Below are 12,417 nucleotides of genomic sequence, written 5' to 3' on the forward strand. Positions count from 1 at the left end.
TGCTGTCTAGGTTGGTCATAACTTTTCTTCCAAGGAGCAAGAGTCTTTTAATCTTATGGCTGCAGTCACCATCTACAGTGATTTTGGAGCCCAAGAAAATAAAATCAGACACTGTTTCCACTGTTTCTCCATCTATTTGCCATGAAGTGATGGGACAAGATGCCATGATCTTAGTTTTCTGAATGTTGAGTTTTAAGCTGACTTTTTCACTCTCTTCTATAATTTTCATCAAGAGGCTCTTTAGTTCTTTACTTTATGCCATAAGTATGGTGTCATCTGAATATCTGAGGTTATTGATATTTCTCCCAGTAATTTTGATTCCAGGTTGTGCTTCCTCAAGCCCAGCGTTTCTCATGATGTACTCTGCATATAAGTTAAATAAGCAGGGTGACAATATACAGCCTTGATGTACTCCTTTCCTGATTTGGAACCAGTCTGTTGTTCCATGTACAGTTCTAACTGTTGCTTCTTGATCTGCATAAAATTTTCTCAGAAGGCAGGTGAGGTGGTCTGGTATTCCTAACTCTTTACAAATTTTCTACAGATTGTTGTGACCTGCACAGTCAAAGCCTTTGGTACCATCATGGCAGATAGAAGAGGAAAAGTGGAAGCAATGGCAGATTTCCTCTGCTTGGGCTCTAAAATCACTGCAGATGGTGACTGCAGCCATGTAATTAAAAGATGCTTGCTTCTTGGCAGGAAAGCTATGACAAACATAGACAGTGCATTAAAAGGCAGCGATATCACTTCACAAAGAAAGGTACATGTACTCAAGGCTATGGTCTTTTGGGGCTTCCCTGGTAGCTCAGCCAGTAAGAATCAGCCTGCAATGCAGGAGACCCTAATTCAATTCCTGGGTCAGAAAGATCTGCTGGAGAAGGGATAGGCTGCCCACTCCAGTATTATTGAGCTCCCCTGGTGGCTTAGCTGATAAAGAATCCCCCTGCAACATGGGAGACCTGGGTTCAATCCCTGTGTTGGGAAGATCACCTGGAGAAAGGAACAGGTACCCACTCCAGTGTTCTGGCTTGGAGAATTCCATAGAGTGTATAGTCCATGGGGTTGCAAAGAGTCAGACAGGACTGAGTGACTTTCACTTCACTTCACGGTCCTTCTAGCAGCCATGTACAGATGTGAGAACTGAGCCATAAAGAAGGCATAGCATCAAAGAATTGATGTTTTTGAGCTGTAATGCTGAAGAAGACTCTTGAGAGTCCCTAGAACTGCAAGGAGAGCAAACCAGTCAATCTTAAAGGAAATAAATCCTGAATACGCATTGGGAGGACTGATGCTGAAGCTGAAGCTCCAATACTTTGGCCAACTGATGCAAAGCATCAACTCATTGGAAAAGACCCTGATGCTGGGATAGATTGAAGGCAGAAGAAGAAGGAGACAACAAAGGATGAGATGATTAGGTGGCATCACTGATTCAATGGACATAAATTTGGGCAAACTCTGGGAGATGGTGAGGGACAGGGAAGCCTGCCATGCTGCAGTCCATGGGGTTGCAAGAAGTCAGACAGGATTTGGCAACTGAACAACAACCATCCCTATAATTCTGACATGGCTCTTTCCCAGAACTTGAGTGGTTTCCTTAAACATGTGTAACTATCATTAGTCTACTGAATACTGACCTGCTGAATACTTAAGTGGCACCTCCACAGACTTCTGGGGCTTTCTACCTATTGCAGCTTTCTTTTATGACACCATCATTTGAGGTCTCACTACTTTGGTCTTCCTGACCACTTAGCTCCATCTCTTCAATCCAGGGTGGTTTGTACACTCTTCTTCCTTTTTCCTTCCCTGTATCAGTGCCTGGAATCTCTGAAGGCAGTGAGCTTGGACAATTAGTGTTCATTCCATTTGTTTTTTTTTTGTTTGTTTGTTTGTTTGTTTTTTGAAGGAACACACAAATCAATTTTTAATAATATCCTAAGAGGAAAAAACGAATTGTCAGATATTACACACTCCAAATTTAAAAAAAAAAAAATGAAGGATCCAGGAGAACAGTTTTTAGTTTAACTCTCTGTAGTTCTTAGACCTTTAGGGAAGGAAATGTAATTCTTCTAAAAAACGGCCAGTCAATAGAAAAATTTGCAGAGCTCTCATTTTGAGGGGGTTGACCCAGGTGGCTCTGGACATTCCAGTCTTTGAGTACAAGTGAGTATACGCTAACGTGAGCATCCAAACAATGTTGACTCTTAGCCTGCACCCAGGAAGGCAGGACCTCCTACCCTGACATCTCTCACTAGGGGATGCCTCACTAGTGCTCACAGATTATCCCATCAGCTTCACTCTGTGTCCAACCTTTGCCCTGTTCTGCGCCTACTCTGGATATATAACCTACTTGTTATCATTGTATAGTTGCTAAGTTGGGTCTGGCTCTTTATGACCCCATGAAGTCCAGTACAGCAGGCTCCTCTGTCCCCGAACTGTCTCCCAGTTTGCTCAGATTCATGCTCATTGAGTCAACGATGCTATATAACCACCTCATCCTCGGTCACCCCCTTCTCTTCTTGCCCTCAGTCTTTTTTTTTTTTTCCCCCTTTTTTTTTTTTAATTTTATTTTATTTTTAAACTTTACATAACTGTATTAGTTTTGCCAAATATCAAAATGAATCCACCACAGGTATACATGTGTTCCCCATCCTGAACCCTCCTCCCTCCTCCCTCCCCATACCATCCCTCTGGGTCATCCCAGTGCACCAGCCCCTAGCATCCAGTATCGTGCATCGAACCTGGACTGGCAACTCATTTCATACATGATATTTTACATGTTTCAACGCCGTTCTCCCAAATCTTCCCACCCTCTCCCTCTCTCACAGAGTCCATAAGACTGTTCTATACATCAGTGTCTCTTTTGCTGTCTCGTACACAGGGTTATTGTTACCATCTTTCTAAATTCCATATATATGCGTTAGTATACTGTATTGGTGTTTTTCTTTCTGGCTTACTTCACTCTGTATAATAGGCTCCAGTTTCATCCACCTCATTAGAACTGATTCAAATGTATTCTTTTTAATGGCTGAATAATACTCCATTGTGTATATGTACCACTGCTTTCTTATCCATTCATCTGCTGATGGACATCTAGGTTGCTTCCATGTCCTGGCTATTATAAACAGTGCTGCGATGAACATTGGGGTACACGTGTCTCTTTCCCTTCTGGTTTCCTCAGTGTGTATGCCCAGCAGTGGGATTGCTGGATCATAAGGCAGGTCTATTTCCAGTTTTTTAAGGAATCTCCACACTGTTCTCCATAGTGGCTGTACTAGTTTGCATTCCCACCAACAGTGTAAGAGGGTTCCCTTTTCTCCATTTGTTTTTCATATCTCAGGAATTACTCTCCTTCCATGTCTGATGTCCAGTGTCTTGAATACATTGTTTCATATATTTCTTCTTTCTTGTTTTTTTTCTTTTTTTTCCTATTTCTTTATTTTCTTACTTCCTTCTTTCCTTTCTTCCTTTCATTCTTTTTTTTCTCTGTATTCCTTTCTTCTTTCTTTCTTTGTTGTTATTTTAGATGCACAAATAAGCCTAATGCCTTTTATTCTAACTCAGCCAGAAGCAGAAATCTCAGTTCTTTTATCCTGACTTAAAGAAAATTATTTGATCTACAATTATTTTAACATTGACTGCTTTTCAAAATTTTCTTATTCTTAGGCAGATTAATATGGGCATATTCCTATTGCTAATAAGAATTTACTAACCAAAACCACTATGCTGCTGCTGCTAAGTCACTTCAGTTGTGCCCGACTCTGTGTGACCCCATAGACAGCAGCCCACCAGGCTCCCCCGTCCCTGGGATTCTCCAGGCAAGAACACTGGAGTGGATTGCCATTTCCTTCTCCAATGCATGAAAGTGAAAAGTGAAAGTGAAGTCGCTCAGTCGTGTCCGACCCTCAGCGACCCCATGTACTGCAGTCTTCCAGGCTCCTCCATCCATGGGATTTTCCAGGCAAGAGTACTAGAGTGGGATGCCATTACCTTCTCCAAAACCACTATAACTAACCACTAACCAAGCTAGTGAGTGAGTGAGTGAAGTCGCTCAGTTGTGTCCGACTCTTTGCAACCCTATGGACTGTATCCTACCAGGCTCCTCCGTCCATGGGATTTTCCAGGCAAGAATACTGGAGTGGGTTGACATTTCCTTCTCCAGGAGATCTTCCTGACCCAGGGATTGAACCCAGGTCTCCCACAGTGTAGGCAGATGTTTTACTGTATGAGCCACCAGGGAAGTCCAGCTAACCACTAACCAAAACAGCTATAAACCACAGTCATAAAGAAATTAAAATGCAAAATGCCATGCCTTTTAAGAAAAAATTGTACAAGTAAGTGTTTAAATATCGTCAGATTACCAAAGACCAAATATCTAGGTACTAATGTGTGTAAACCACTCTACTGAAAGGTAAGGTAACTGAAAAAGTAGAAATCATATTTAAATTTTACTGTGAATGATAAACTACTTCAACTTATTTTCAACATTGTAGAGTTCAAAGATGAATCTCAGGATTAAAAAGTCAGGACATTTTTATATCCATAAATTTGAAGATATAAATTCAAAACAATTTTTCTTTCCAAGGGTATTTTTCTGTCTACTCTGAAGTTGGTACTTGTGAATATTAGCCTAAAGAAACATCTCAGACATTTTAATGTAATTAGAATCTATTAAAAAAGTAAATCAAAACAAACCATATGTTTATTGTAGATATAAAGAGATTTTTGTATTCACCTCTTTAAAACTATAAAATAGTTAAATTATTCCTACCTTTGTAGTTTAAAACCCCCTAATTTTATGTTTTAATTTTTAAAGTTATCCCATCACATTTCAGCCAAGATGAAAATGGTGATTTACATGACTAAGTACCTATCAACATCGTTAAGAATAAAGGAGCCCAAATGATCTACTGGGACAGTGTTACAAACAAGTATGAGAAGAAATTAAACTGAAAGATTTCCTATGAGAAATTGTAAAAGTTGGATTAAGGCTGCTTAAGGGATGGGGAAATCTGAATTTAGAATTAAATCAGTTGACTCCACTCTTTACCTTTATCAAAGACTGTCAGATCATTTTCAAGTACTGGTTCTGTGACATGATCTTCAGTCAAAATGATCTCCCTTGTTGGCTTACCATTTGCAGGATTTTAAAATCATACCACACATTCTATCAGTCAAGCTAAACTGGGTAATGCTTTCATAAGTTCTTATACCAATCTGTTTCCAAATCCTGGCCAGAAAGTGAACAAAGGTAGTAGCACCAAAACCTATTTAAATATTGTGGACAGAATTTTTACCTATACTTGATTTACAATACTTTCAAATATTAGATTCTGCTCAGATTATCTGTTTCTATATCATGTTTTCCTCAAAGTTTTGAATAATCTTATCTTAAATGCAGAATGATAAATTAAGTTTATCTGGTCTAAACTATGTACATTCCAGAGAATTTGTTTTTACAGCTACTACAAAAATACCTAGTTATTTTGGATGTTAAAATAAAATCAATAGTCTCATTACTGTGAGACTCCATTTAAAACATAGTACATTTTCATGTTCTTAAACTTGATATAATTCTAAAATATCCTGTAGATCTAAAATTTCTATAAATTCTGTAAGAGCTCTTAGTCAAAAGCAATGAAATTTGACTTAACATGTACATGTTAGAAATATATCATCTTTCAGATATACAAATTATCTGTTGATACTTATACAAGAAATCAACAAATTAAAATAACTTATCAATATTATATTCTATATTAACCAAGGGTTGATAGGGAGATTTTCCTTATTTTTTATTTTTTTTAAATTTTTATTTTATTTTTAAACCTGAAACACTGTGTTAGTTTTGCCAAACATCAAAAGGAATCTGCCACAGGTATACATACGCTCCCCATCCTGAACCCTCCTCTCTCCTCCCTCCCCAAGATTTTCCTTATTTTTTAAATGTTTAAACTGATGCCTTGAAGTGGTTAATGATATAGTTTACAAAGTATCCATTAGAAATTTCAAAGAAAACCAGAATATGATTTTTCAACTAGTGTAGAGGTTTTATGGTTTGTTACAACTAAGAGTTCTATTTATTTCATCTTGCATTTGTATTCACATCTTTCTCTTAGATAGCTCTGGAGTTTTAAGTACTTGCAAACCAACCCAGTGATCTTATTACTTTTTCCTTTATGATCTTCTTAGTTTGCCTGAAGCAAACGTACTCAGAGGAGATGGCATCTGGAAACTGTAGACTTATTTGCAAACACCACAATATATTGGTAAATGCATCCTAAAATAAGTAAAAAACAAACAAACAACTTCCCGCAGACAAACTATTGTTTTTTGCTAATTCTGACTTAAATTCTAATAGGCTGTATAATACCCAATCCTAGAATAAATTAACAAGGAAGACATAAAATTGAATACAATCACTCCATACACTTTTTTACTACAAAATTGAGGTCATGGAGAAAATATGAATGTTATTTATTTTAGTGTTCCATATAAGAATGTTTTGAGAGCTACATTCCTGAAGAAATAGCACTTCATGTCATTTTCCTTTCCTTTTGACTGAAACAAGGCTGATTTCTTTCCATTCTAAATAAATTCCATAAACTTATATGAGATTCTAATGGTATATGTTCTTTTCTGTGACACATCTCTGTATCAATTGTTCTGTACTTCAGAAGGAGATTTTTTTGTCTTAATGCTCTCCTTTGGACTCCAAAATTAATGATTTTTTTATGTCTAGGTTATTTCCTTATACTTTGATTTAACTAAAAAGTAAAATGCACTGAATAAGCAATACTTCAGAAAATAATTTTGTGTTTTTTAACTTGGGCTAAGTCCTCTCTGACTGAACCTTATCAGGAGTTGTACATCACTATCATTTAAAATAGTTCATTTAAACATTGAGACACAAGCATAATTTCCACCAGAAAAATAAGAGAATTCTTTCAGCATAATCTTGGCTGGAGCCTCTTTTCTTCTGTTCTGTTTGTTTGTTTAAGCAGACTGAGAGAAGAGTTGGCAAAGTGGCATAGACTATGGTGTCAGGAGTCAGAGAACCAGGATTAAACATCCAGCTGTACTCCTTACAGTCCTGCTATTTGGGGGAAATTAATCACCTGTCTATATCTCAGTCTTCTCATAATCATAAAATGATTATTTAATCATTTAACAAAGAGATCCATAATTATATCAGAATCAGAGTTGTTCTGAATATTAAACTCCACAATATAAATATTCAGCATGCTACCTGGCAAATAACAAGTTCTTAATCAAAGTCATTCATTATGATTATGACAAATATGTATACATTCAACAGTATTTATTGAGTAACTATATGCTCTATGATAGGTATAAAATAATGAGCAAACAAACATGCTGTCCATGAGGCAGAGTTAGATAAATAAAAAAAAAAAAGTAGCACATATGTTAATATATAGTTATAATAAGAAACTCAAAACAGAGACCAATTACTCTAAAAACATAAAATAAGGGAATAAAATAAATTAAAATTTTTAAAGTGACTTTTTCTGGAAGATCAATGAATGCTTCTTCAAGAAAGCTACAAGGATTTTATTTAAGACATCTTAATAATGAATAGGAATGAATTCAGAAAAGGGTCAATTGAGGGAAGGAGAATCACTATGTAATCAGGAAAGGAATTAACTTCGTGAGGCCCAGAGGTAGAGAAAAGCAATACAGAAGAACATTGACCTGGAAGACAGGGGAGGAGTGCAGGGATCTTGTGAGGGACAAGGTTCAGCTCTTTCAGGGCATCGCTGTCCACAGAATGGATCATGGTCAGAGTGGTGGAAATGCTTTGAAAAATAAAAGGAGAATCAGGATCTGGCAAAATAATTCAAATTTTTATTTTATAAATTTTCATTGACTCGAGTATGGAGGAAGATTACAGGTGGCAAGATTAACCAAGGAAGAGAATGTAGATGGGAGTTACAGAAGTTGACATAAAAGACGACAGTATTTTTAAATGAAGTGCAGTTGATGGAGTTGGAGAGATGTGAGACAGATGCAGGAGAAAGGACAGTTTTGAAGGAAAAGTGACAGGACTTGGTGGAATATTGAAAATCAAGAGAAAAAGGATTTTGACAAGTACGATCCTGTATTTCTGGCTTGCACAACCTAATGCATGGAATGCTCTTCTCCAAGACAGAGAAGAAGGAAACTGAGCAAGAGAGAAGCGAGATTATGAGCTCAATTTTGTATGTGCTGTGTTCTTATTGTATCTGCGATTTCCACCAGAGAGGTCAAATGGATGTGTGAGACCAGAAGTCAGGGTGAGGGTAAAGAAGAGGGTTGAGTGTGGAGAGGCGGAGTCTGAGTTTTGAAATGCAACTAAAATACAGTTTGGTGGCTCAGTGGTAAAGAATCCTCCTGCCAGTGCAGGAGAGGCAAGAGATGCAGGTTCATTTCCTGGGATGAGAAGATCTCCTAGAGAAGGAATGGTAACCAATTTCAGTACTCTTGCCTAGAAAATCCCATGTGCAAAGGAGCCTGGCGGGCTACAGTCCATGGGGTCACAGAGTTCAACTAAACTGAGTACATATGCAACTGAAGCCATGAAAATAGAAGCCTCCACTCTGTGAGAATTGAAAAAACTAAAAAAGCAAGTGGTTAAACATGATGTATTTTCTCCTATTCACATTACTGTGAACTTCAAGAATAGGTCTTTGTTTTTTTAGTTTACTCATATAGAATCTTGTACAAAAAAAATTAGGCATACCAAAAATGTGTAATGATCTGATGGCTAGGAAATGATACACTCGCCAACAACTAAGTTCAGACAGTAAAAAAGAGAAGGTAAATAAATAATAGCACAGGGCAAGAGCCTATTACTTTAAGAGTTAGGATTCTTAGTAGTGTCACGGGTAAGGCAGAATACTGAGATTTGTTTATGTATGTCTGATAAAGTGGGATAAGATAAAGACTGGATTTCAGCAGAAAATCAATTTACTATGTCTTCTTGCTACCTTTATGTTTCAACTCCATGGTAATTGAGCTTTCCAGAATTCTGAGATTATGAGCTTCTTTTTGCTGAGCAACTCCCAGCTGCTATTTGAACAACAAATAAAACTGAGCTACTTTTATAAAACAATGTTCTTAAGTAGTATGAGAACAAATAAATAAAGAGAAATGGAGAAAGAGGAAAAGGGCCAACTCTTTGTTTACATATGTAGATTAGCTATAGTGCTCAGAATTGATGAAGCAAAATGCTAAATATCAAATGTGACAGCATAGAATAGTAATAGAGTAATGATTCAAGTAATCAAAATGATTATGCAGGTTTATATGGTTTATGTGTCCACTGGTCATTATGAACCTCATGTAGATTTCCTGCATGGGTTATGATAGAAACCAAAGTAAATCCATATTACAGAATGATCTTACATATTGTTTTCCATTTTGTATTTAACATATTGGAAATGTTGTCCTTCCTGGGAAATGGACATTATTCTTACAACATATTATAATAATATGTATTGATAATAACTAATTGCTAAGTTTAGTAGCTTGCTGTCAATCAATCATGAACACAGAACCAGTAGTCTATGAATGTTTAGGAACACATAAAATCCACGAGAATACTATCAGTGCTGACTAATTTGTCCAGCAACAAATTAAAATTTAACTAAAGGATTTAAGCATAAGAATTTTAAAATAAAATTAGACCTTAATTTCAATATTTTACACATACGAACTTCTTATAGAAGCCCTCATATCAAAAGTAAAGATGATTTGGGGTGGCACTTGACTTGTTTTCAGAATTGTTTTCATATACAACTCTTAATGAGTAAAAACACTGATGTATATTCAAAAGCGAGGGACTGGAAGTAAATCTGATGGGTGTTTTATCTTTAACCTAGACTATTAGTTCTTAGTTTTATTTATTTAATTTCTTAAGCCAATACTCCATAAGTATTTCCAAAGTCTCCAACTTATATAAAATTCTACTGAAATTACTTATGCCAAATATGCCTTATATACTTAAGATATATTTTTATAAAGCAAATTGGTTTTTAAAACTATCAAACATAAATATTCCCAGAAGGTCAGGTGTTGAGCTGATGAGAAGACTTCACAAAACTGAAAAAAATATCTATTTTTTTTTCCTGAACTGCCTGAGACGCATAAGTACCAGTTTCAATATAACAGTAGTTGGTAAATATTTAACCTAACTGGTTTTCTTTTAAACATATAAGGTGAAATACTAGATCTTTAGATATGATTACCCAAAAAAAAAAAAAAATAAAATCAAAAGTGCTCAAAGGGGCTAAAGCCCAACATATTTTATTTTTTAAAAAATCCATAACTGTAGGTCACCAGTGAATACATAAATCAAATAACTTCACAGTAGTAATGATACCCAAAGTTATGACTATTTTTGTAAAGTATCTTAATTAAACTGAATAATAGATAAATTTATATTTTAGGTCTCCTATATATAGAAAAAACTTTCTCATAGTTGAAAATAGTAAATTAAACCTCTCTTTGTAAAATAATAAACTTCCATTATATTATCTTTGCATATAAGATTATGTTCAAGATTCTTAAAATTCAAATTCAAATCCACATAATCCATATAATTGAAAATTTTTAAGGATGATTTTTGTATCTTTAACTTCACATTTGTCAACAGAGAAACATCTATAGTATTTTGTTTTATGTGTTCTTTCATGACAACTTTATGAAATGTTGATTCAATGAAGCAGAAGTTTAAAACATTGTTTCTGTTTCTAATTTATTTACTGAAAGGTAAATTTTATTATTAACTGTTTCATCATAATTTTCCTATGGTTCCCCTGTATTTCTTCTTCATAATATATTCTCATATATGAATTAAAATGCAAACCTTTTCAGATCCCTTCACTATATGCCTAAAGTAGTAATTATCTAGTGTAGAATGAGTTAATTCTCTGAAAATATCAAACTCAGAATGAAGTCATGTGTGAGAGAGTTTTTCTATGTCTTGACAGTAGAAAAACTGTACTCAAAGATGTGATACTAGAAATAAACAGGAAATTGACATTGACCTGCTTACTAAGAATACACAGTCCATACTGAGCCAATGAATCAAGGTAGAATAATGCAAAAGGCATTAGTAAGAGTTTAATTCTAAGACGTTGAACAAAGCAAAGGTGATCAGGAAGTAGGATAAAAAGGCAAGTTGGGATAGAGGATGGAGGAAAAAGAGAGAAGATAATGTTGTCCAGAACCTCCTTCTGTCCACCTCATTACTCCTAGAATATAGATTCAAGCCACAACGATCCTAGATAATCTGCCAAGACAGTTACTAGGCCAGTATACGAGATACATTTGAATAGTGAAGTTTCTCCTCACATTAGATAACTGGGAGATTCACACATGCCATTTAATGACAGAAAATGACAGAAAAATACCGTAACCTCAGAAATATGAGAACCACTCTACCTGGAGAGTTAGCAAAATGCATATATATTCAATTTGTGATTACAACTCCAAAAGAAAAGCAATATGTAGGAGCCAATAGAAATTAACGAGGGAACTTTTAATAAGATTACAACTTGATTAATAAAAATCAGGCTGGCATCACTTAATCAAATTTTTCAACCTAAAACTTAGTAACTACCAGAGCACACGGGGTGGGACGGGAACGAGTGGAAATTGAGGGCTGCTTGGCTGTCCCATTGGGTCTTACTGTACCTGTGTCCACACCCTTCACCTGTTGCTTGGCTCGAGTTGTCTGGCTCCACTTTGAACTCCTGTGGGACAAGCCCTTTGTCGTGTGGTCCAGGAAAGTCCATTCCGGGAACCTCCTCCTCCTCTAAGGACTCCACGTAGAAGAGAGTCCTGGCGGGCTGGTGGATTCCCTGCCCGGGCGCCCCTGGCTGCAGCCTCGTAGCCACAGGCAGGAGGGTGCCATTCAGAGGGCTGAAGGAAGAGGCAGAAGAGGACGGGGAGGCAGACGAAGAAGAGGAGGCAGAAGAGGAAGGCTTCTTCCAGAAAGTGCTCACTCCGCCCTTCTCTTGGCTTTTGAGCAGGCGGCTCTGGCTAGGTCCCCAGTGCTCGAAGCTGCTACTGCCGTCCTGTTGCAGGCAGCTGCCCCCGGCCGGGCTGCCGGCCGACGGCGACGGGTGGCTGAAGAGTTTCCAGCGGAGTCGCAGGATGTGCTTCACATCGAAGTCTTTTCGCCCAGAGCCTGACATACTTGACGCAAGGAAGGCTAAGGGACCTCAGCTGATGCAGGACTAAACGGGTTGGGGAGGCAGGCCAACGGAGCCCCGGGTTGGAGAAGGAGGCGGGAGGCTCCCTCTGCACCCCGGGAACAGACGGGACCGGGCGGCTGCGCGCCCTGCCAGGCGACGACCGGAGCGCGAACAGAAGAGCCGTGCGGCTCAGCTGCGGTCAGGACCTCAGGACCCGCGC

The 12,417-nt window shown here is 37.4% G+C and overlaps 1 protein-coding gene across 2 annotated transcripts in view; it reads right to left on the bottom strand.

Annotated features, from left to right (window-relative positions):
- The window catches only part of KLHL1 (kelch like family member 1), a 518,247-nt gene extending 506,050 nt beyond the window's left edge, over nt 1–12,197 (bottom strand). For both annotated transcript variants that reach the window (XM_055542627.1, XM_055542626.1), the window contains exon 1: nt 11,695–12,197. In XM_055542627.1, the coding sequence (XP_055398602.1) occupies nt 11,695–12,197 (503 nt within the window). The remainder of the gene's footprint in view (nt 1–11,694) is intronic.
- Between the last annotated feature and the right edge of the window lie 220 nt (nt 12,198–12,417).

Source organism: Bubalus kerabau, chromosome 12 (genome assembly GCF_029407905.1).
Source record: "Bubalus kerabau isolate K-KA32 ecotype Philippines breed swamp buffalo chromosome 12, PCC_UOA_SB_1v2, whole genome shotgun sequence".
Taxonomy (NCBI): domain Eukaryota; kingdom Metazoa; phylum Chordata; class Mammalia; order Artiodactyla; family Bovidae; genus Bubalus; species Bubalus kerabau.